Below are 25,522 nucleotides of genomic sequence, written 5' to 3'. Positions count from 1 at the left end.
GTTCCTCGTAAGAGGAATCAACTGAACTGGAAGCGTAATTCACTTCCGACGCTGCAGGCGATGGTGTCAACGGTGGAGCAGGTGTCGCCGGTGGTGGCGACACCTGAGATAGCAGCGCTGACGGTGGATTCGCGTTGAGCTGTCGCGAACGAGCGCGATCCAAACGCGCTTCATGCGCAATGATCATCGCTTCGATTTGCGAGATCGGGCTTGGCAAATCGCGATTGTACACGATCGTCTGAAGATGACTATAGTCATCAGGTAGGCCATCGAAAAGCGCTTCCAGATGCTCGCGATAAGAAACCGGATCACCAATGGTGATCAACGCATTAACAATTGACTTGATGCGTTTGAGATAATCAGAACAAGTTTTCGATCCCTTGGAAATTGAACGAAGCTCAGATCTGAGTTGCGTGGATTGCGCAAACGAGTGTGCTTTGAAGAAATCAAGCACTGCTTCCCAAACCTGCCATGACTGAGAGCAATTCACCACTGTAGGAAGCACAGTTGGTGAAAGAGAAGAAAGAAGCCACGTGAAAAGCGCTGAATCCTGCTGCTCCCAAAGTTGATATGCAGGATTTTCGACTGCATTCACACGATCTTCTTCACTGAGAAATCATGGTGGAACATCAGGATGATCAAGAAAGCTCTGCAATCGGTGAGTTCTCACGATCCCTTCCACATGCTGCTTCCACGAGAGAAAATTTGTATCATCAAGCTTCAAGGTAAGCTTGTGAACCAGAGCAGAAGAACTCAACGATGGTTGAACCATTGGAACTGAAATCTCAGGAACTTCACCAGCCATGGTGATGAAGAAGAAGAAGAGAAAAAATAAAAGTGAGAGATCTCAAGGATCACACCACGCTCCTTGTATTTTAAGGTACCTTAAGGGTACTATTCATCATGGTCTTCACCTCAAGCCTTGTTCCTTGTCCTCTACAGTTCCTCTTGTTGCATTTTGTGATGCTGATTGGGGTTCTGACCCTGATGACAGAAGGTCCACCTCAGGATCTTGTGTGTTTTTTAGTCCTAACTTGGTGTCTTGGAGTTCCAAAAAGCAAACCTTAGTTGCTAGGTCCAGTACTGAGGCTGAATACAGGAGCCTTGCCAATACTTCTGCTGAGTTACTTTGGATACAATCTTTGTTGCAAGAGCTCAAGGTCCCCTTTTCTCCTCCTAGAGTTCCCGAAGCACCACCACTAGTAGCTCCTTAACCAATCTTTTGCCTTCAAGTCTTCAACTAACATAACTTAACTACCTAACATGATTTTTTTTTGCCAAATGAACTGGCTAGGGTTTAAAAAGGCTATCTTATTGTCTTGGTGCTGTTTCTGTTTTGGGCTTTAAGCCCTCATGTTCAACAAAAAAAGTTAGGCTGTAATGAAACTAAGAGGGAAACATATCTCATATATAAAAAAATAAAAAAAAAAACTTGTTATGCGCCAATTTCTGTTATCAGTTTTCAGTTATCTCTACCTTACCACCATGTTCACTATCCACAACCTTAAACCCCCAATTTTGGTGTCTCCTTCCCCTTGTTTGCACCACCCTTCATCATTCCCATTGCAATTACCTTCCAAAGCACCCATCTTCTGCTCCAATCCTTCAATCCTCACCCGAAGACTTTTCCTTCCTTCCGTCTCCGCCATCTGGGACGCCGTCACCGGCGGCAACAACAACAACAATGGCCGTGAAGCCCTTCTTGCAATTCGTCGTGGAATGTCCCTCTTCAGACAGGGTGATGTTTCCGGGTCTGTTGTGGAGTTCGACAAGGCTATTCAGCTGGACCCTCGTCAAAAGGCTTGTAGGTTTATACATTCTTTGGAATATTCATTGATTTTTGAGTCCCATTACATGAATTTGGTCATGGATGATGATGTGATTCTTACCAGATCTTTGGCAAAGGGGACTCTCACTTTACTACCTTAATAGGTACCCACACCACACTTCACCTCCTAATTTTATTCAATTTCATTCTTCTTTATGGTTAAGAGAAAAAACACTAGTATACTTACTCTCTATTGGGTCTAAATTAACTCTCTGTCAAGTAACCAATTATTAAGCTTTTGGGTAAGGGTAACATGAATGATTTTATAATTTTATTTCTAACACACCCCATCCCGTTTGGGCTTGAAGCGTGAAGAATGTGCAGACTCACCTACCATGTGCTTTAGTTCATTTTCTATTAGAAGAATTTAATGTGGCAAGAATCAAACTCTAGAGTCTAGATTGCTTGGTCATAGACGCTCTGATACCATGTCAAGTAACCAATTATCTCAAAAGCTTAAGCTTTTGGGTACATGTATTATTATTTGTAACACTTTGAGATAAGGTTGCACGTTTGGAATTCTCGTTAGACTGAGAAATCACGTTAGTACATAAGCTACAATGTGGAGCTTCTTTGGTAACGTGCTTGGAGTGTATTCAACACACATCCAAGCATGCTTAAAAATTAAAATCATTGTTGAAGTTTTAGTAGCAAAACCATGTGCAAATGGGTGTTAGCAAGCACAGTCACAGTATGCTATCAAAAGGAGACGGAGTTGGATTTGGATCCATTTATTTGAATAAACTATCTCCAAAGCTTAAGTTGTGTAGTGAATTGATAGAAATCTGAATGAAGAGGTGGGCTTAGTGGTAAATGCTTCAGTGGGCCAAGAAGAGAACAGGCCCAAGGTTTGGCAAGTCTATAGGAGGAAACGGGGCAAGGCTGCTGAGGTGGCATTGGCTCAACAGAATTAGGTGTTAGTATAAAGTAACCAAGGGAAAGGGAATAAGATTATGCTGGATTGATAATTCTGTTATAGAGAGAGAGTAGCATCTCCCTCGGAGAGAACGCTCTAGAGCTTCTCTGGGTTGTTAGAGTTTTTCTAACAGCACACCTTATCACAATATCTTATGTAATTGTCCACTTCAATCAATACAATTGCATTTCTATTCCTTCATTTCATCTTCATTACTTGTTAGCTTCCTAATATCCATCAAATTGGTCCGACCTACCGGATCAACACCGTGGAAGGAGTCTCAACAAGCTGGTAGATGCCACCGAAAATGACCGATCGAATGGAAGCTCTGGAAAACCAGATGGGAAGCGTTACGACGGCGCTGCAAGAGCTCGCTCTCCAACTGCAGCAGCAGAGCTTGACTCTCACTGAACTGAGCAAGCAAATGGGTCGGAAGGAAACGGATCACGAAGGAGATACCCCGATAGCGGATTCACACCCCGGTGAGTCTCGCTTGGCCGGAAAGAAGGTGAAGTTGCCGGTGTTCGAAGGAGAGGATCCTGTGGCTTGGATCACGAGAGCGGAGATCTACTTCGACGTGCAGAATACGCCGGATGAGATGCGGGTGAAGTTAACGCGATTAAGTATGGAAGGATCGACGATCCATTGGTTCAATCTGTTGATGGAGACTGAGGATAATCTATCCTGGGAGAAGCTGAAACGTGCGTTGATTGCACGCTACGGAGGAAGAAGATTGGAGAACCCTTTCGAAGAGCTATCGACATTACGACAGAAAGGAAGTGTAGACGAATTCGTCGAATCCTTTGAGTTGTTGTCATCGCAGGTAGGGAGGCTACCGGAGGACCAATACCTAGGATACTTCATGAGTGGGCTGAAGCCTGCGATCAGACGCCGAGTGCGCACACTTAATCCAGGAACTCGAATGGAGATGATGCGAATCGCGAAAGACGTGGAAGAGGAACTAAAGGAAGAAGACGAAGACGATGGCAAGAAAATGGTAAAGAGGAGCGGGTTCGATCGCTCGGGTCAAAGCAATTGGGCCGGGTCATCCGCCAATCGGGTTGGGCTTTTTAGTAGGGATGTGACCCGGTTCTCTAAACCAGGCGGGTCAATTCCAAGTCGCTCCATGAGTTCAGTAGGATCGACGACGAATTCAGCCGCGTCTCTGGGTTCCTCAACTCGAAAAGGAGAAAATGATCTCCGTACAGGATCATCGGAGAAGTGGAAAGGGGTCCGCAGCTTCCAGGTGGATGAAATCGCTGAGCGGAGAGCCAAGGGCTTGTGCTTCAAGTGTGGGGGAAAGTATCATCCTACCCTGCACAAGTGCCCCGAGAGATCCCTGCGTGTTCTAATCCTTGGAGACGGGGAAACCGTTGATGAAGAAGGTGAGATTGTGATGTTGGAGGGAGAACCGGAAGTGAGTGAAGAGGACGAGGCAGTGGCTGAGTACAAATTAATGGGGGTTCTGGGTCGTATGGAGGAGCATCATACGATGAAGATTGAAGGGCAGGTTGACAATGTGAACTTACTGGTGCTTATTGACAGTGGAGCTAGCCACAACTTCATCTCCCCAGCAGTCACCAATGCTCTGGGTTTGGTTATCACCCCTATAGCTTCCCGACACATCAGGTTAGGGGATGGACACAGGGTGGTTACACAGGGAGTGTGTAAGGGAATTAAGGCCAGGCTGGGGAAGATTGAGGTGGTGATTGATGCCTTGGTGTTGGAACTAGGAGGTTTGGACATGGTATTGGGGGTGTCCTGGCTGAGCACACTTGGAAAAGTGGTAATGGACTGGAAACTACTCACTATGCAATTTGTCCATGGAAATCAGGTAGTCAAGTTGCAAGGGCTAGGAGGAAAAGGGAGTAATCACAGTTTTCTACACTCATTCCTCATGGACAAGCAGTACAGAGGTGGTATGGAGTGGTGGTGGTCTCATCTGAATTCCGCAGAAGTCACCAATACTGAGGTAGAAACACCAAGAGAGCTTATGGAGACACTGGAAGAGTTTCAAGAGGTATTTAGGAGCAAGATTCAACTGCCACCAGAGAGGTCTAAGGTGCATCAGATAAAGCTTTTCCCTGAGCAGGAGACCATTAATGTGAGGCCTTATAGGTATCCTCACCATCAAAAAGAAGAGATTGAGAGGCAAGTGGCAGAGTTAATGGAGGCAGGAATCATCAGACCTAGCATGAGTGCTTATTCAAGTCCTGTGATCTTGGTAAAGAAGAAAGACAAGAGCTGGAGGATGTGTGTTGACTACAGAGCTTTAAATAAGGCCACCATTCCAGATAAGTATCCAATTCCGATAGTTGATGAGCTGCTGGATGAATTAAATGGAGCTTCAATTTTCTCTAAAATAGACCTGAAATCTGGCTATCATCAAATCAGGGTGCATGAGGATGACATAGAAAAAACTGCATTTAGAACCCATAATGGACATTATGAATACTTAGTGATGCCATTTGGGCTGATGAATGCTCCAGCTACATTTCAAGCAGTAATGAATGATATTTTCAGACCTTACTTACGGAAATTCGTGTTGGTCTTTTTTGATGATATACTAATCTATAGTAAAGACTTACCTGAACACCTCACTCATTTGAAGTTGGTACTATCTGTCTTGTTAGCTAATTGTTTTGTGGCTAATCAGACCAAATGCAAATTTGGATGTGCTTCAATTGATTATTTGGGTCATATCATCTCGGGAGCTGGCGTGGCAGTAGATCCAGAGAAAGTAAAATGCATTATGGATTGGCCTGTGCCCAAGAATGTTAAGGGAGTGAGGGGATTCTTGGGGCTGACCGGATACTACAGGAAATTCATCAAAGATTATGGGAAAATGGCTAATCCTCTCACTGAGTTGACTAAGAAGGACAGTTTTTCTTGGGGACCAGAGGCAGATAGGGCTTTTCTTCAATTAAAGAGGGTAATGACATCTCCTCCTGTCTTGATACTACCCAATTTCACTCTTCCCTTTGAAGTAGAGTGTGATGCTGCAGGGAGAGGGATTGGAGCTGTCTTAATGCAACAAAGACAACCTCTAGCTTTCTTTAGTAAAGCTTTATCAGCTGGAAACTTGGCTAAGTCAGTGTATGAAAAAGAATTAATGGCCTTGGTTTTAAGCATTCAACATTGGAGGCACTACCTATTGGGGAAAGAGTTCATAGTCTATACTGATCACAAAAGCCTTAAGCATTTCCTGCAGCAGAAAGTTTCTTCACCAGACCAACAGTGTTGGTTAGCAAAATTACTGGGTTACCAATTTCAAGTCAAATACAAACCCGGCTTGGAAAATAAGGCTGCTGATGCCTTGTCCAGGCGCTATGATGAGGTGGAGCTGCATTCTCTGATCTCATTTCCTCTCTGGAATGACCGAAAGAGACTCTTGGAGGAGATTACCCAAGATCCCTACATCCAGGACTTGCAATCTGCAGTACAGAAAGATCCTGCAAGCAAACCTGGATTTGCAGTACAACATGGAGTTTTACTATATCATGGAAGGCTAGTCTTATCTCCTACCTCTCCTTCCATCCCATGGCTACTTGAGGAGTTTCATGGCTCACCTTCTGGGGGTCACTCTGGCTTCCTGAGGACCTATAGACGCTTGGCAACAACATTGTATTGGGTAGGAATGCAAAAGAGGGTCAGAGACTATGTCAGAGCTTGTGATGTTTGTCAAAGACACAAATACAGCGCCTTAAGCCCTGGAGGCTTGTTACAACCTCTTCCAATCCCTAATGCTGTGTGGGAAGACTTGTCTCTTGACTTCATTACAGGTCTACCCAAATCCAAGGGCTTTGAAGCAGTACTGGTGGTTGTGGACAGGCTGTCAAAATACAGTCATTTTATTCTGCTCAAGCATCCCTATACAGCCAAGTCTATTGCAGAAGTGTTTGTAAGAGAGGTGGTGCGCCTCCATGGGATTCCTAATTCAGTCATAAGTGATAGGGATCCTATTTTTGTTAGCCATTTCTGGTCTGAACTCTTTAAGCTGCAGGGGACCAAACTGAAAATGAGCTCGGCTTACCATCCGGAAACTGATGGACAAACAGAGGTCATAAACAGGTGTTTGGAAAGCTACCTGAGGTGTTTTGCTTCTGATCATCCCAAGTCTTGGTCACATTGGATTTCCTGGGCAGAATTTTGGTACAATACTACTTTTCATAGCTCAATTGGACAGACACCCTTTGAGGTAGTCTATGGAAGACAAGCACCCCCTATTGTCAAGTTCTTATCCAATGAGACTAAGGTAGCCGCTGTGGCCCTAGAGCTAAGTGAAAGAGATGAAGCCCTGCGACAGCTAAGGGGTCATTTACAGAAGGCTCAAGAACAAATGGCTATTTATGCAAATAAGAAGCGGAGGGATTTGTCCTTTGCAGTAGGAGAGTGGGTATTTCTCAAACTGAGACCCCACAGGCAGCATTCTGTGGTGAAGAGGATCAATCAGAAGCTTGCTGCCAGGTTTTATGGACCTTTTCAGATAGAGGCCAAGGTAGGAGCAGTTGCTTATAGGCTGAAGTTGCCTGCAGAGTCCAAAATCCACCCAGTTTTTCACATTTCTCTGTTAAAGAAGGCTATGGGAAACTATCAAGTGCAGGGTCAGTTGCCAGCGGATTTGGGGGTTGATGACACCACTGATATTTACCCTGAAGTCATAGTGGGCACTAGGACTGTCAGGCTCGGGGACAGTGAAGTGCATCAGAGCTTAGTCAAGTGGAAGCATAAGTCAATGGAGGAAGTCACCTGGGAAGACAATGTCGTTCTAGCTGGTCAGTTTCCTGAATTCTGCCTTGAGGACAAGGCTGTTCCAATGGAGGGAGGAATTGATAGAAATCTGAATGAAGAGGTGGGCTTAGTGGTAAATGCTTCAGTGGGCCAAGAAGAGAACAGGCCCAAGGTTTGGCAAGTCTATAGGAGGAAACGGGGCAAGGCTGCTGAGGTGGCATTGGCTCAACAGAATTAGGTGTTAGTATAAAGTAACCAAGGGAAAGGGAATAAGATTATGCTGGATTGATAATTCTGTTATAGAGAGAGAGTAGCATCTCCCTCGGAGAGAACGCTCTAGAGCTTCTCTGGGTTGTTAGAGTTTTTCTAACAGCACACCTTATCACAATATCTTCTGTAATTGTCCACTTCAATCAATACAATTGCATTTCTATTCCTTCATTTCATCTTCATTACTTGTTAGCTTCCTAATATCCATCATGAATGATCATGGATGGTTTTATATCTGTCACCCTTTTGCCATAGATTTGAAGAAGGAGCTGAGCAGTTTCGGTTAGATGTTGCTCAAAATCCAAATGATACAGAAGAGTCCATATGGTGTTTTCTTTGTGAAGCTCAACTATATGGGGTGGATGAAGTGAGGAAGCGATATCTCGAGGCAAGTCATTGATTCTACAACTATGTGGTTAACATAAAAAAAGAACTTAAAAATATTCAATTCATCGTCATCTTCCTGAGTGAATTTAGGTTGGCAGAGACTCAAGGCCAGTCATGCGGGAAGCATATAACATGTTTAGAGATGGCGGGGATCCTGAAAAGGTGTGCTTTAATAATACCTTTTCAATTAAAATGCAGTTATCTCTGTTAGATGCGAGACTTTAATAAGTCCTCCCTTATGCTTAAGCTTGGTTTTCGATAGTTTGTCCTTCCTTCCCCCCATGTACATTTACCTGTTTCTAAAGGATATGTATTTTTTTTATTTGTCTCTGTTATTGGTACTCTAAGATTCATCATGCCGATGTACAATCTGACACAAGCAATTGAATTGCCTGTCTAGCTTGTAGCTGCGTTCTCCAATGGTAGAGAAGGCGAATATTTTTATGCTTCTCTATATGCTGGACTTTATTACGAATCTCAGGTATTCTTGTAACTTTCATGATCTTTCCTTTCCTGAACATAGTTAAAGATTATATGTGTGGCAAACACAACTTCAGATACATTTTCCAAGCCTACATTTTCTTCTCCGCAGTCTCGATTCTAGAAGCTGTTTTTAACGCTAACTCTATTTGGTAGAACTAGAAAATGCGTTCATGGGGGTGGTAATTTGTCAAGGAAAATCTTTTTTCTTCTTTTGAGATAATGAAAATTCAGATATGTGATGTTAAAATAATTTTGCGCATAGTCCTGGTCTTTCCAATTTATAAGAAGGTTGTTATTTACTCTGTAAGAAACTAAGAATCAACTTGACTTTCTCTGCATGAATAAATTTGTTAATACGAAGCTGGTTTTCTTGGGTAACATTAGATTGGTTAAAAGATGTTAAGTTACAAAACCCTTTCCTTAAATCCCTGCAACTGCTTTATTTTCGTTTCTAGACACCTTGCATGGTGACTCATTTCCAGCCAAACACGTGCACGCACTATACTCATCGTAGATGTTTAGTTTACTGAATTGTCAGTTTTCTGAATTGTTTAGCATAGTTGCAAAGTTGAAGAAAATGGACCAAACTGGAATGTTGTGTGATGTCATGCCAATTTTTTACTATGTGAAAAGGCTTGTTCTTTGTGTGCTTTTCATTTGGTCTGAAGCAGATTTGTAAGTTCGTTGATTCATTTTTCCATGCGTAGAATGAAACGGACGCTGCTAAAGTTCACATGGTTGCTGCATGCCAGTCTTCTTATGGGCAAAGGTTTGGATTTGATTATGTTCATTTCTTGCTACACAAAAAATGCAACTTAGAAACATGAAAGGTGTCCATGCAATCTTTAATGCAGGTCTGATGATTATATGGCTTCTCTCTCGAAGGTTCACTGTCTTTGTCGAAATTGGACCATCAGCTAAAATATTTTGTTGTATGTACATTGAATTTAGCACGATGAAGCTAATTCATAAGTTGTTATATTTACTATTGAGACGTTTAAAATAATTTATCATATTTCTTTTACCTTTTTGCTTGAGCTTGTGGCCCAAATGAATTTTGATAGACTGTCGTAGTGGAATTTTTTAGTGACATGTAATAATGAAATGTATAGAATTAGATGAGAAAACTATCGCAACTTGACAAGCAAAGGAAAGACAGACAAACAAAGTATATAAGAAGATGAGAGAGAAAGTAGAGAGAGGGAGTGGGAAATGGCAACCGTAAGGTGCCTATTGGTGGGCCTGTCCACCGGTCGGGTTCGGTCGGATTCGGGCCCAAAAAGCTCCACCGACCGAACCCGCATGAGACAAAACTGGGCCCATAACCGACCGTGGGTTGTGTCGGTTTCGGGTTGGTCGGGTAACGGGCGGGTCGGGCGGGTTCCACCGGGTTTGCAGAGAACATCAGAACAGAAAGATGAAGAGCATGGAACCTAATTTGAGTAATTTCATTCAATTTCATCAAACAAATTAACCAAGAACAACATACTATGTCAGATCAAGATACCATTACCAACTTACCATGAAGTCAAGAACAAGTTTTTTCCATTGCTTTTCTCATGCGAAAGAGAATGTTCACTTCATCCTTGCGATTTCACATCAGAATCGATAGCAATGAAGATGAGCAAACTCTTTCGAATTAGAGAAGCATGGAGGTTTGATATGTGTGAAGGAAAAAGCCATGCACTGTGGTGGTGGAGTGGAGTGGCTAGGGTTTGACTTTTGAGATGTGTGAGGACTGAGGAGATTCTGAGATGGGTGATGGAGATGTCGAAGTGGCGGCGAAAAGGAGGAGGAGAAGGGTGGTGGCGGGAGGATGAGGAGAAGCGTGGTGGCGGCGCAGTGGATGGCGATGTAGAGGATGAGGAGAAGGAAAAAGGGTGGTGGCGGTGCAGAGGATGAGGTCATGAGGATTGAGGAGAAGTTTGAGAGCGCAGCAAAGGATGAGGGGAACTGGACTACTGGAGAAGCGTGGTGGCAGCGAGAAGCTAGGGTTTGGAGAGAAGAAGAAGATGAGAAGGGATGTGGCGGCGGCGAGAACTAGGGATTAGGGAAGAAGAAGAAGAAGTGAGGAGTGAAAGAGAGAGGAGCCGAGCCAGGTTAGTAGGGTTTGGGTTTGGGGCTTTGAGGTTTGGGCTTGGGCCGGCTGAATTTTTTTTTTTATATTGGGTTCGGTCGGACTGGGCTCCAAACCGTAACCGACCGAACCAAACCAACCGGAGCCGGTTTTTTCCATCCTCAACCCGCCACCCGACCCGCCCGAACCGAGGAGGCCTTTTTTTTGTAGCGGGCCGGTCGGGTTCGGTCGGTTCAAAAACTTCTGGACAGGCCTAGCTTTGGGGATTTAAGTGGAGGGGGTTGGTGGATCTTTTTGCTGCGGGGGAGTAATGTTTCATCCACACCTCTCTTTTGAGGTTGAGAGGTGGAATGGTGAGAGAGATAGGAAGAAAACAAAAAGTAAGAGAGAAAAAATATGAGATGTGATAGATGATAAGATGAAAGAGATAGAAATAAAAAGAGATGGAAATAAAGTGTTTAAAAAATGAGGTGTGTATATATCATTACTCCTCATTTAATCCATGTTTTGGTTATGTCCTCTTGGAGGCTTCTTTATGTATTTGGACGTAGTGTGCTGCAGTATTTTGGCTTCCTATTATGCTCAGCAGGTGGGTCTCGTCTTGCATATGTGGAAAGCTCTTGGAGGCTCAATTTTTCAAAGTAGCTTTGGATTGGATTTGGAGAGCTTCTCAGAAAGCTCTTCCCTTCTTAAGGTGGTTTGGCTCTATTTAACGGATAGTCATTTCATCTCTTATATTATTGAAGAATGATTAAATCTCGTTGATAGCTATTTCCTTTCAAAAAAATTATTTCATTTAATAGGAAGCTCTCTTATCTTTAAATCATATCTTATCATCTCATCGAGGGAAGTTTTTTATCTCATTCATAGCCCTCTCTTTCCCCTTACACTATAGAGTTTCTCCTTATAGAATCAAATGACTTTGTGAACTTATACTATTATAACCTGTTAAGGACTACAAAGTTTTAACCAAGATCCTCCTAAGCACATAAAAACCATGCAAAGTTATACCGCAACTCCTCCGGCAATACATTTTCAATTCTTATCAAAACTCTCAAAAACACCATTCCCAATGTCATATTTTCCAATTCAAACATTTTTAGCAATACATGCTAACTTTTCAGTCCGGAATATGCTCAAATCAAGAAATAAAATTTACAACAGAAATAGATATAAAAGCATGTTTGTCTAAATCTAATTGAATGACTATCTTTTAACAGCATGATATAAATAAAACAACAATTATAAAACATTTTAAATCATGTTATATTGATCGTCAATCACTTTCAATTATGAAGAACAAACAAAACTACTCCCAACTACTCCAGAGTAGTCAAACGAGCTAGTAGCCTATATATCTAAGCACTCACAAATATTTTGAAAGCTTCAGAAATATATTGGAAGCTTAACGTAGGAGTCCCACCAGCTAAAACACTAGCTTCTATTCTATAGCAGCCAGAGGATAACAAGGAGAAATTGAATTCCGAAAGGAAACAAAGTACCTCATGAGTAGAACGGTCAAAAAGGAAGAGACGAGAATTTGAATTGAAAACAACCATTTATTTTACAACTTTCAAGGTTCTATTAGAGGCTTCCTTGATTTACAGAGAAAAAACCAATCAAAAAGGAAGAGAAAATGATACAGATAACCATAACTCAACTAAAATACTAAAAGTAGACACCCAATCAATGAACATCCAGAACATAAAAACACAATTTACATGATGAGTCAGTCAATCTTTTCTGGATCAACCCCCAGACCGTTTGATTCAGAAAGTCCAAGAACCCAGATGATGATCTCATAACTCCACTCTAACACCAGAAAGCTCCAACTTCCTTTCCTCAACCAGAAAGATCCAAGCCCACTTTGAGTTACAACTCAATTTACCATTATGGTTACCCATACAACAATAGTGGAAGCTACTGAAGGACAAAAACGGAAGACAGGTAATGGAAGGCCATGCAAACCTAATATTTTTAAATATTGTGACATTTTAACCTAGAAAAAAACATTAGACACTTATAAAAATGATATCAACAATAAAAAAAAAAAGCATTTTGCAAAGCCCTAAAATGTTTGAAATATGAAAGCGCTTTTAATAATTTCTGAAGTGCAACTAAACACGATGTATGTCATGCGGTTATTACAATTTTTTTGTTTTTTTAAGTCAGCAAAAAAAAAGTGCAACTAAACACAATGTATGTAAGGTGGTAATTACAGAAAATGCACTACCAAGTAGATTCAGAAGCAGAAAGCATGTTACATACAATCACTCAACGTGTTGCATTTTATTCTTGGCTTCATCACAATCTACCACCAAAGTATAAGAAATCAAACAAAACCATCACTAACAAAGTAAAATGGATCATCTGCACAATAACAAGTGGCAAAGCGGGCTCGACCCGCCTCTCCACAATGGCGCGAGCCAAACCATAACAACTATCGCATAAGGAATCTAAAGAAGATGCTCAAATAGTCCTGGAGACCATGCATCTCATAATGCCCAAACCTCCAATCACGCTCAATGTAAGGTCGCTGGATTGGCTCATCAAGTCCACCTGTATAAATCAGTAGTTTTGATTTAAACATAACTTATCCAAAATGTGCATGATTTGAGATAAAAAGTAATGTGAAAATGATTCAGCAGTCTACAGATTCTATTGAGGAAGTTTTAGTTAGTAGTTAGTTAGAAGTAATCTCAAGATTAGTTAGAGTCAGTTACACTTTCAGTTTTCATTGAATGAATTACACAATTATATTTTCCACATGGTATCAGATTTACCTCAACCTGGCATGGTCTGCAAGCTCACCAAGTCCTTATATGGATTGCGACAAGCAAGTAGGCAATGGAATGCTAAACTGACAGAAGTATTGATACAACAAGGCTACATTCAATCCAAGGCTGATTATTCTCTTTTTACCAAAAGAGAAAATGCTTCATTTACAGTGATCCTGGTTTATGTCGATGATTTGATGTTAACTGGCAATGACATAACTGTGATCAATTCTATCAAAACCTTATTGGATGACAAGTTCAGCATCAAAGACCTAGGTGATCTTAAGTATTTCCTTGGTCTTGAAGTTGCTAGGTCCAAGAAAGGTATTGGATTGTACCAAAGGAAGTATGCATTGGACCTTCTTGCTGATACAGGCTTGACAGCTACTAAGCCCGTAACCAGCCCTATGGATTCCACAGTTAAAATACATAAGGGTTCTGGGGAGAGACTACAAGATGTTAGCAGTTACAGAAGATTAATTGGTAGATTACTATATCTAACCAATACTAGAGCTGATATAACATTTGCTGTCCATCATCTTAGTCAGTTCCTAGATTGTGCTACTGATGTTCATTATGAAGCAGCCTTAAGGATACTGAAATATGTCAAAGCAGCACCAGCAAAGGGACTCTTTTTCCCTTCTACTTCTTCCATCACACTGAAAGGCTACAGTGATTCTGATTGGGGTGCTTGCATAGATACAAGGAGACCTGTCACTGGTTATTGTTTCTTCTTAGGCAACTCATTAATTTCCTGGAGAAGTAAGAAACAAACCACAGTTTCCAGGTCTTCCAGTGAGGCTGAGTATAGAGCTCTATCACAATCTAGCTGTGAAGCTTTATGGTTAACTTACCTACTCAATGATTTGCATCCAAGCTCCTTGCAACCAGTGAGCATCTTCTGTGACAATCAATCTGCTCTACAGATTGCCAATAATCCAGTTAATCATGAAAGAACCAAACACATTGAAATGGATGTTCATTTCATTAGAGATAAGCTTCAGGAAGGATCCATAAACTTGCTATCAGTTGGTTCAAAGGATCCATACACTTGCTATCAGTTAGTAGTTAGTTAGAAGTAATCTCAAGATTAGTTAGAGTCAGTTACACTTTCTGTTTTCAATTAGTTGAAACTTGTAACTGATTGAGGCACTATATAAAGTCCTCTACTGTACAAAATAATCAGTTTTCATTGAATGAATTACACAATTATATTTTCCACAGATGCTGCGTGTCTATGCTTAAAAACTCTATTTTGCATTGTCAAATTGATAATTAAAAGTACATACCTGAATCCATTTTACCGTGTTTGTTCACACAACGGTAAAATGGTCTGGTTTTCTTTTCTTTAGCAGCCCTTTGAAGCTCATCCCAAGCTGCTTCACGATCTTCACGCGTAATTTTACCTGTCTTCGCAATCTGAAATCAAGAGCACACCAAAATATAAATCCATTAGCTTAAGTTATTGGGTAAGAATCATATGAATGGTTTTATATTATATTCTAACAAGTGTCTCCTAAAACTACACAAAGCAATATCATGGAGAAAGAAAAGCAGACTGCAAAATTTAGAATTAACTTCGGAAAAAAGATGGTAAGAAGGACGTCTAGTCCGTTGAAGGGAGTTTGCCCGGTCAACGGCAACAAGTCCAAACTTGGGGCCATATCCATCAGCCCACTCCCAGTTATCAGATATAGTCCAGAACAGATAACCAAGCACGGGCACACCCTGTCAAACAATTCCAACACATAATTAGTGTTTATAAAAGATTAATAACTTGAATCATAAGCAAAAATAAAATTTTCAAAGTCAAACCATGGTCATGGCGGCATGGATGGCAAGCAAATGCTCCACGAGATATGGCCTGCGAATCAAATCTGTCTCATCTGAAACTCCGTTTTCAGTAATTATGAAGGGGAGTTTAAGATGCTTGTATCTCTCGTGGAAGTGTAGGAGCATCCGGTATAAACCATCCGGATATACCCCACGGCCAGATTCGCTGTACTCCATATCTTCCACCAGTTTCAGCGCAAAACCAGAAACAACTTCCTGAGACAAAGGTAGGAATTGTCATGAGTCTATGCCTATACTATATCAAATAAGTTATACTACAGCTTACCTGCCCATAGTAATTTATTCCGATGAAGTCCAGCTTGTTGCATATCCCATCAATATATGAGAAGAGCGTACATGAATTCATCAATGACACCCAACTAACATCAAACAGTCCATAGGGTCGCGTGAATGCCACGTGATGGGCAACCCCCACTATTGGATTTGAACTGCCAAAAAGATTGTATTAGTTTAGAATTCAAATAACTACAATAGTTAAACTTAGAAAAGCAACCAAGTAAACTAAGTTGGGTACACTAGAAAGCAGCCAAGGAATCAAATGCATTTGCATGTGCAATAGAAACATTCACCTTACTAATGTTTCATGTATGTAATCGTATGCATTTGCATGTGCAATAGAAATCCATTGCATAGCTTTTCGAAAACCGCCCGTCGGCAATGCATCTAGTCTACTAGGTTGATCCCCAGCTGGCCAAACTCCAGCACAATAGGTGAGCATGCAGAAGACATGGGGTTCATTGAAGGTTACCCAATAGTCTACCCATTTGGATAAATGGGTTACAATAAGCCTGCGGGACAAAAAGGAAGACATATCATCACTGATCTATGAAGTTTTCAACAGTTAGCATTGTTTAATTGCTAAATGACACTTAAAAAAATCACATTTTAACTTCAAATGTAATGGTGGCCAGCACATGAACATGTAGCTCCATTAATTTGTTTAGAATGAAGCTAGTCCTCCTGATTTATTTGATTCAGCGCCAACTAAGATAAGCCTGACATTTCACTTCACCATTCTACGTGAACTTCACATTGTTTAATCGACACTAGCAAGTTGCAGTATGTGTTTAGATAACAGTTGAAAGCGACGTGAACAAACTTTCATCTCAATGCACAAGAGTTCCGTTGACTTTTTATCTTCAAGTACAAGCCGACGTCCAAGTTCAATGATAAATTTTATTTTTTTACTGTTAATGTGCTTAAGTAAACAGCTCACATCCTACATAGAAAATTATTGGAGCCTGTTATCCTAATCAAAAGAAACAGGCACTAACCCAATTACACAGGAAACCTCCCTGCCCAAAGGCCCTAATTTTCACTCAATGATTAGCTAGATCTCCCTCACAGCCTCCCCTCTTATTTACTGGCGACACGCGTTATTCCTTTGAACTGTCCCAACCCAACTAACCAATCTAACCAACTTCCTTACTAATAGACACTCACACTGGCAGATATCAATCAGTCAAGAAATTAAATAAATAATCATGCGATGCTATCTATGGACTTCATTATTCATTTACAACCAAAGATAGGCTGGCACAAGTTAGCAGTTAATCTTAGTTGAAAATTGACACACATCCTCAGCAGAAAAAAATTCATGGGGTACATACAGACAACAGTGACTGAAGGTCAAACTAACCTGGTAAACAGCATGAAATAATCCACTGTCTTTTCCACCTTCCAACCTCCATACTCACCAGACCAAGGTGGAAGTGAGTGATGGAAAAGAGTGAGCATCACCTTCATTCCATCTGATCGAACATTTTCGAGAATCAACTTATAACTCTCCAATGCAGCATAGTTAATCTAAGAAAGAACAGCAAGTGAGTTATTCATAGAAGAAAAATCTCTGCCAGTTGAACTCATTGTAATAAGAAATCAAGATAAAAGTTTGAAAATTGAAAAACATATTCATAAGCTCCATTACAGAAGCTACTGACTCATATAAGCTTAATAATAAATGTCACAATAATACATCCTCATCATGCAAGGTCAGAACCGCGCTTACAGATTCTAGAGGATTGTTTCCTTCTGGCTCCTTTGGCATGATTCTTGACCAATCTATTCCCATGCGAAAAACAGTAATACCAGTATTCTTGGCCAACTGTAGTTCTCTATTAGGCTGAGTCCAAAACTTTAACCTCTCCTCCCTAGAAATCAGACAGTTTTAATTTCAATGTTGCTACAAATCAGATATTACTTTAATAGAAAAACAAATAGTACTATTTTCCAAAATTAAAACTCTTTTCAATTTATAGTAAAAAATCAGTCATTACTCACTCTAATTAATTTATGCATAATTAATATTTTGAAAAGCAAAATCAGAGAACGTTCACATATAACATTAATTAAATACAACATTAATTACATTACACATGTATGAACTTACGGATTAGGCACATTGTGCCAAGCAGCTACGTTATGAGCACCCCCACTCGTTTGTTGTACAAACTGCAACCAAGCATCATCGAGATCATCTTCAACATGCGCCGGTGCTGTAGCGAGACCGAAGAAAAATCCGTCTACACAAGATTACAACAAGTGTTAAGTTCATCACGTAGAATGAAGAGAATGAATGAACGATTGTGCTCACTAACCGTCAAATTTTGCAAGAATGTTGGCGGATTCGTCGATCGGGGAGCGGAAGGGGCGGAGGTAGTTTCGGCGGAAACAGGAGAAGATGTAGGTCTTGACCGCAACAACGACAGTCACGAGAGTGACCAGAGCTCCCACAAGCTTGGTGGAGGTGAGGAAAAACTTCATCGACGTCCTCGCCGAAATACCGGATATAGAAGAACCGGAAGCATGACCGTGACCAGAAGCATCATCATCATCATCATCATCATCATCGTGTGCTGGTGCTGAAATTTGACCGTCACCGGAAGCATCATGGTGTGGTGGTGCTGAATCTGTACAAAATTAACGGAAAATGATCAATGTGAAAGAGAGAAACAATGAAATGTTAGATTTACCTACCAGAACGGTGAGATCGGGCAACAGAACCGCCGATCGGAGGGCGGAGGAAGCGCGAGAAATTGAAGGCTTTGGCGGCTACGGTGAGAGTTACTAGGGTTCCGAGGAGTTGGGTGGAGGCGATGAACAATGATATCGGCGACATGGAAGAAGTAGAGAGGGAGAGAAACAGAGGAGAGAGATTGAATCGTGTCGTGTCTGAAATGAAATTTGTTGGAAGAGTTTGCTTTTATATTTAAAAAGAACCCGCCAAATGAGCGTGTCCTCGTGAAATTTGAAAACTTATGCATTTTTATTATATTATTTTTATCTCTTTTTAAATATTTGTGGAAATTTCTTTAAAACTTTTTTTTGTGTGGGAGCCACGAGTGCTTGAGTGTTCAGCAACATACTCTTTTTTTGGGGAGAGAGAGGTCGAACTGAATCTAGATCGAAGGAGAATGATCGTGAACAGGTAGACGAGATCGGAGGGGAAGCAACGACTTGGCGTGGTGGTTCTGGCGCAACCACGACGGTGGTCTTGGAGGCCTCGTGAGCAGCACCGTCGTTCACGCACGAGCATCCCCGTCAATTTGCGTGCGATGGTGAGAGCCTTATTTCTCTAGCACTCACATCTCCGAAATGGTTGCTAATTGCCTGATTCTTCATCTTTCCTATTAAGTGCAACATAAATGTCTTTTGTTTTCTGTCATCTGGTATGAGTTATGTTCTTCCTTCATCTTTGTTCGAGTGTGGCTGTTTGGGTTGTAGAGGTCCTCGACGAGGCGGAGGAGGTTAGTGACATCCGGGGGAAGAACCTGAGCGGAAGAGCGTGGGAAGAAAGCACCAAAGGAGCAAGGGAAGGAGAATTTGGATTTGGTGGCGGAGGGGTACGGGTAGGAGGCGCTGGTGACTTAGGAAAACCCATTGCGACCTTACCTTGGCAATGGTGGCTATGATTGGTATTATATTGTGTTTTGGGTTTGGTGGTGATTCTGGAAGATGAGTATGTGGAAAAGATGAAGAGATAATAAGTTTAAATAGGTACTCCCCCGTTCCTTATTAACTGTCCACTTTGAAGAAAAATTTGTGTTCCTATATATCTATCCACTTAGAGTTTCAAGAGAGTATTAATTGATGTTTTTCCAAGAAATGCCCTTACAAAAACAATAAATGAAGAAAGATAAAATACATTCTTAAGGGTTATATAGGAAAATAAATAATACTTTTATGAAAATCAACACAATTAATTACTTTCCTTAATTTGTGTGAACCTTCTCTTCTTGGACAGATAAATAGGAACGGAGGGAGTATAAAACCTTACCAATAACTCAAAATTATCATGTAGCTTAGTGGTGGGGCAAGTGTGGTTAAAGCTACAGGTGTGGGATTCAAATCCCTTTGACCACACATTTTGAATTTTCCAACATTTTCTCTTGTGCTGACTTGGCAATCCTCCGTTAGTAGACTAATTATTCTTCTAACGGCAGGGATCTAAACGACACTATTATTTTGCACTTAAGGGTGTATTCCAAAAAAATAATTGTAGGAGTCTTAACCAAAACACCCTATTTTAGAGGGACCTCAAACATATTTAAGCCTTAGTATAAATAGGCTAGTTGAGGCCCTTGTTAGGCACCTCATCTCACCTCTTTTATTCAAGTCGTTATCTTAGTTATTTTTCTTATGGCTTGCTCAACTTTTATATAAGTTTGAGGGTTCTTAATTTTCATGCGTTTGCATATCTGAGATTTTGCTCTTAATAGTAATTCATCTTTTTATTCAAAGTTTATTTATAATCTTTACACATGTTTGAATATGCTTTATGTTCATTACGTGTGAATTCAAAGATTTATTCTATTCTAATTGTCTTATCTAAGCGAGTGAATCAGTGAAGCGATTGTGAATATTGTTATCAAAGGTATGTACATCTCTAAGAGCATCTCCAATGCTAGTTCTTATTTCTTAGTTCTTAGCACTATTCATGTGGGCCCGTATTGCCACATGTACTTAAGCAACTCTCAAGTAATTTTGCTCCAACCATGAGTTCTTAGTTCTTACCACTATTCATTTGGTCCCACCAACCACATTATTTTTATTTTTTATTTTCATAAAGTAAAAAAACAAAACTCATAAAGTAATAAATAATTTGGATGAGAGAGAAATGATTAATATTTTAAGCTAAGAATTCAAAAAGTAAAACTTATATAAGAACTGAGTTCTTATTTTTAAGAACTAAGAGCTTCATGTCAGCACCTCCAATGGTAAAGTTCTTAGTTCTTAGTTCTTAACTCAAAAATAAGAACTAAGAACCTTGCATTGGAGATACTCTAACACTGATTGATTGTTAGCTTTGAGGATGTTGTCTCTTAAGACCTTGTACTTTGAGGGGGCAATGTCTCTTACTTAACCTGAACAAATCAAATACTGGACGATCTTCCGGTAGGGGATTTAGGATTCCAATCCAACTCACAGTTGTGAGTTGAGTTTCTACTCAGGGACTTGAATAATTAATTGAATTAATCTCTTTTGATCGATGTAGCTTTTTCTGTACTTGACTATAATAACCTTAAGTCTAATTGTTGTTCCTTTGTTATGATTATCTACATTTTAGCCAATGTATGTTGTGTGTCAACATGTCGGACACAATGTCATAACATCTTGACTATGACATGCGTCACTGCGATTCTGCCTTGAGTTGGTTAAGTTATCTGTGAAGCTTTGTTTTTTACTACACGATAATCAAGTTAGGGTTTTGTTGGAAGCTTCTATGCGCCGTTCAAAGAATATATCAAGTGTGATCAAATCAGTTTTAAGGGATTTGATCTAAGATATTTATGGAAGTTAATTTTTCTCTGCAACTGAAACGCATCTTTGAAGATTTTCTGCAGATTTGTTTTATTAACAACTTCCTGTTTTGTGTGGACTCTTTGCTCGCCCAAGCCCATTGAAGACAAGGCCTAGACGACGACTACTTAAGAAGACCTAGACCTTGTTGCTAGGTAGTGCTTCTTGTTGAGTAAATTAGGGTTTACTCTTGTTTTGTTCACACTTGGTGTTCTCTCAGCAGCTCTATGTTCTTACTGTAAGCTGAGAGTTGTTGTGTTAATTGTTTGATCTTGAGATCGTCTTTACTCTTATTGTAAGAGATTAATCACTGTGGCAGTTATTGTGAGAGAAAGTGAGAGAGAGTTCTCATACTTAGGGGGAGACCTAAGTAATAAACCACGGGTATGAATAAGTAGGAAAGGCTGTGAACAAGGCTGTTCAATTAAGACCTTTTGTGTACTTGATTCTCTATAATAGTGGATTATCTTTCTCGGGGTGAAGCCCTCCAGATGTAGGTGATGTTGCACCGAACTAGGTTAACAATTCTCTGTGTCTTTATTTTTTTTTTGTGGATTTAATACTATGTTGCACTTCTGCTGTTATCTGTTGTACGTTGTGCCAGATGTCCTAGACATTTGGTTCGACATCTGTCATGTGCGTGAACCAGAATTTTACTAACGTTTTTCTAATATGATAATCTAATCTTTTACTCCCTTTGTTCCTATTTATAAGTCACAAAAAACTAATTCTCTTAGATTAAGAAAAATAGTTAGTAATAATAAATTTGTAAAGGAAATGATTAGCTTTCCTAGACTACCCTTATTTACTTTCCTATGATTTTCTCTCTCCAAGTTAATATTCCAAAAGTTCATCATCTCTTTCATATTAAATATGAGGGTGAATTTGGAAAAAAATTATTTAATGCTTCCTAGATATTAGAAAGTGACTTATATTTAGGAACAAATTTTTTTCAAAAAATGTGACTTATAATAAGGAACGGAGGGAGTATTATCCTGCTTGATATTCAATCAACCCCCTTACTTGCTTTCATCTATGAATTTGGTTTATAAGCCACTTAAGTCGAGAAAGTGATCCTCATGTTACACTTTTTACTGCACTAATCAGTTTAATTGCATAATTATTTTGACATGCACCTGCGACTGTGCATTCATCATCGACACATAGAGAGGAAAAAAACATGTGTATTATGTAATTGCACCTTATATCTTAATAAGAAAAAAAACATGGAGGGGTTTTTCTTAAATTTTTTTTTATTTTTTACTTTATATTTTCTTGTTTGTGAATGTCAACGTGTTAAAATCTTATATCTTTGATTCTTATTCAACTTAACATGTTAATTTCTCGCTTCTTCGACGCTCTCGTTAATTCTAAGTAAGCGTACCCAAATATAATGTTAGGTTTCAGCTCCTAAGAATTAGTCATCAATATCCACACTTCATAATTTATACCAGTATTTTTAAAACTGAACCAAAATATTGAACTGGTCAAAATACTAATTAAAGGTTTAAAACTTAAATGTTTCAAAAATAGTTGAATTGATAATAATCAAATAATATTAATTTACTTTAAGATATATTATTTATTATTAAAAATTATAATTAAAGCACAACCTCACAGCACTAAAAGTGAAAAGTGAAAATTAATTAAGACTATGGATTAACACTATGAGAACCAAGTTCAAAATGTAATTTTGCAAATGGGGATTGGATATAAGAGACTGTCAAAACTTAAGTTGTAAATAAACTAAAATATCAATGCTATGCTGCTACTTGAAGGATAGCTTTGCTTGTGTGAATGAATTCTATGATGTTGAACATTTCTATCATTCCCCTGAAATATTATTTCTCTGTTGTCCTGTGCAAGTTGCAAGGTTGATTTATCCTCGTACAATTTTAAATACAGCCTTCTTATCTATCTATATAATATACTAAATGAAGGTTTTTTTAGAAGGTTTTGTCACGTGTCACCCCCATATCATCCCAATAAAAAATATACAAATTTTGTTTTTCAATATTAAATCTGCATGTTTTTCAATATCAAATCTATATTAAAAAAATAAATTTTGTTTGTCTTAACAAATAAACTTCTCATCTTTTTAAATGACCATGAATTTTTATTATAATGCTATAAATTGTGTACATATAATTTAATTATAGTAATTTTAGACAAATTTTTTAAAGATTGACCATGATATCAATTTTTTTATAAGAGTGCTATAAATTGTGTCAAGCACAGAAGTGTACAATACACAGTATACACAGTGTGAGGAAGAAAACAAAACTGGTCATGGCAAAATAGGGAGAAGAGATTTAGGTGTTTATCTGTTATCTTCGTTGCTCATCTTTTCCCCATTAACATGCAATGACCAAAGGTTTGTTCCTTATATACTTTCATCTTGAAAATTGAGATTTTTTTTTCTTTTTTTTTTCTAATGCACAATGTTCTATTTGTTTTTCCATCAATCTTCTTCAAAAATGTCTTTGGTTCAAAGGTTTGTTATTTCTGATCTTTTTCTAGAGTTGTTTTGTTATATTCACTGTCAATGTTTTTTTTTCTTTTGCAATTATATAATATGACTATTTAAAAATTTCTATTGTATGTCCAAATTCACTTTTTTTTTTGAAGAAACACAAGAATTTTAATTTCCATAAATTAAAATTAGCTTTTGCAAGAAAACAAGGATGAATACCACAGGATAAGGAAATTTTAACCAATGATAGGTATTCGTTTGCATATCATTCATACAAATTAGCATTTTCTTTAAAATTTAGAGATTTGAAATCCATGCCGCTACCGGAGAGAACCAAGTGCCAAGGGATGAGGAAAAATAGTAACTTTCTTTATATTAATATATTAATATAAATGGTCAATACTTGCCTATATAGAGAACCATTATAACTTCAAGAATACATGACCTAAACAAATTCTATTTCCTTCTCCATTCCACGTCCCCAATCCAAAGAAAAGAAATCTCTCACAAATTATGGAGATCGAAAAGTAATTAATTCTTTATAGATCCAATTATATTTCTTGATACAAATTACAAAGTTAGGTCCAATAAGACATATATACATGCGTCTTAAAACAGTACATCTTCAACCTAATCTCTATTTAATTTACTATACCTTTCATAAGCTAAAAGGTCGCGTGAAAAAAATATTATATGGTAAAACTATTAGTTAAATAATAAGGTGGCGTTTGAATCTAAAACTTTGCGCATAATTTCAAGATTTTATACAAGAGTGATGAGTGTGAATACTTACAAGAATTGGAATCTCGCTTTGGAGACCAAAAACACCTTTACACCATAAGACATTAAAACTTAAACCTATAGAGAAGAATATAATTAAGTTAAATGATCACTACATGCATTCAGATTTTATTTAGTAAACTTTATAAATGGGTTTATGTCAGGATCACGGTCTTCTGTGGAGTTCATGTTCTCCTCTATATTTTGTTTCCTTGCTATTATTTACTCATGAAAAACAATTGTTTATGAAGTGCAATTTTAGAGAGAACCAAACTAAGCGGCAAAACAAACTCATTCTGGGTTATTTTTCTTGATATATTAAAGGACCTTTGTGTTTTAAACAATGCATTATTTAGTTGCCAATCTATCTAAAATATTTGGTTACACCTTAATATTATATCTTCTACTTTACAAGAAATTACTGGCTCAACCTGCTATATCCGGTCACTTTAGATGGCCTAAAGTAACACTTTTTTAAAACTGGTCTATATTAGGTGACACGCTTAGTTAAAGAAGAAAACTTTTGAATCTCAAAGCAAATAGATGGATAGAAACATGACATTCCATAATACAGTGCAGTAACAAAAGACCTCTTTTTTTCTCGCAATCAATTGTTCTCATTCAAAATATCTCAACTTGACTCAACATGTGCTGGTCACAGTGATAAAAAGTGGTTGTTTGAATCCTAGACTGAGAGTTCGATTCCTAGGAGCAGCACTCTTGGGAAGACCCGGGTCGAAATTGTGAGAGCAGTTTAACACACCAAAATAAATCCCAAGTTGCTTCATTTTATATCTCTAATTAATGTCCTTAAAACATTGATTGGGGTGTAATTTTAAACACTATAGTTATTCTTCTTCTATCTCATGTCATGTGTCACCATCATGTTAACTCAGTTTCTCTTCATTACAAAAAGACTTCATCTACAGATTTTTTTTTATACATAATAAAATTTCTATTTTAAATATATTAATGGTATTAATGGAAATATTAAATTCATTTATTTAAAATTTCAACTACAGTTATTATTATTATTATTATTATTATTATTATTATTATTCTTCGAAATCATGTACCTTATAATTTGGATGACATATTTTATGGTGAAAGGTGACGGCGGCAATTGTAAGGGGGTTAGGGAATTGGT

General features: G+C 38.9%; 2 protein-coding genes across 2 annotated transcripts; one reads left to right on the top strand and one right to left on the bottom strand.

Moving 5' to 3' along the window:
• Nucleotides 1-1,397: 1,397 nt before the first annotated feature.
• On the top strand, nucleotides 1,398-9,723 carry LOC130717856 (uncharacterized). The gene is made up of 7 exons (XM_057568235.1): nucleotides 1,398-1,804; nucleotides 1,893-1,932; nucleotides 8,001-8,133; nucleotides 8,223-8,294; nucleotides 8,533-8,613; nucleotides 9,323-9,384; nucleotides 9,470-9,723. The coding sequence occupies exons 1-7, from the start codon at nucleotides 1,438-1,440 to the stop codon at nucleotides 9,534-9,536; spliced, it is 822 nt and encodes a 273-aa protein (XP_057424218.1). The 5' UTR covers nucleotides 1,398-1,437; the 3' UTR covers nucleotides 9,537-9,723.
• A 2,511-nt stretch (nucleotides 9,724-12,234) lies between these two features.
• Nucleotides 12,235-18,760, bottom strand: LOC130721493 (galactolipid galactosyltransferase SFR2, chloroplastic-like). Its single transcript, XM_057572293.1, has 11 exons — nucleotides 18,300-18,760; nucleotides 17,921-18,232; nucleotides 17,713-17,845; nucleotides 17,332-17,473; nucleotides 16,963-17,129; nucleotides 15,893-16,111; nucleotides 15,589-15,751; nucleotides 15,285-15,518; nucleotides 15,048-15,197; nucleotides 14,759-14,888; nucleotides 12,235-13,251 (listed from the first exon to the last, which is right to left on the bottom strand). Exons 1-11 carry the CDS (start codon nucleotides 18,439-18,441, stop codon nucleotides 13,133-13,135), a joined length of 1,911 nt encoding a protein of 636 aa, XP_057428276.1. The 5' UTR covers nucleotides 18,442-18,760; the 3' UTR covers nucleotides 12,235-13,132.
• Between the last annotated feature and the right edge of the window lie 6,762 nt (nucleotides 18,761-25,522).

The sequence above is a fragment of the Lotus japonicus genome, chromosome 5, assembly GCF_012489685.1.
Source record: "Lotus japonicus ecotype B-129 chromosome 5, LjGifu_v1.2".
Taxonomy (NCBI): domain Eukaryota; kingdom Viridiplantae; phylum Streptophyta; class Magnoliopsida; order Fabales; family Fabaceae; genus Lotus; species Lotus japonicus.
Note: the sequence above shows the minus strand (reverse complement) of the source record. Positions and strands in the feature narration are given on the sequence as shown.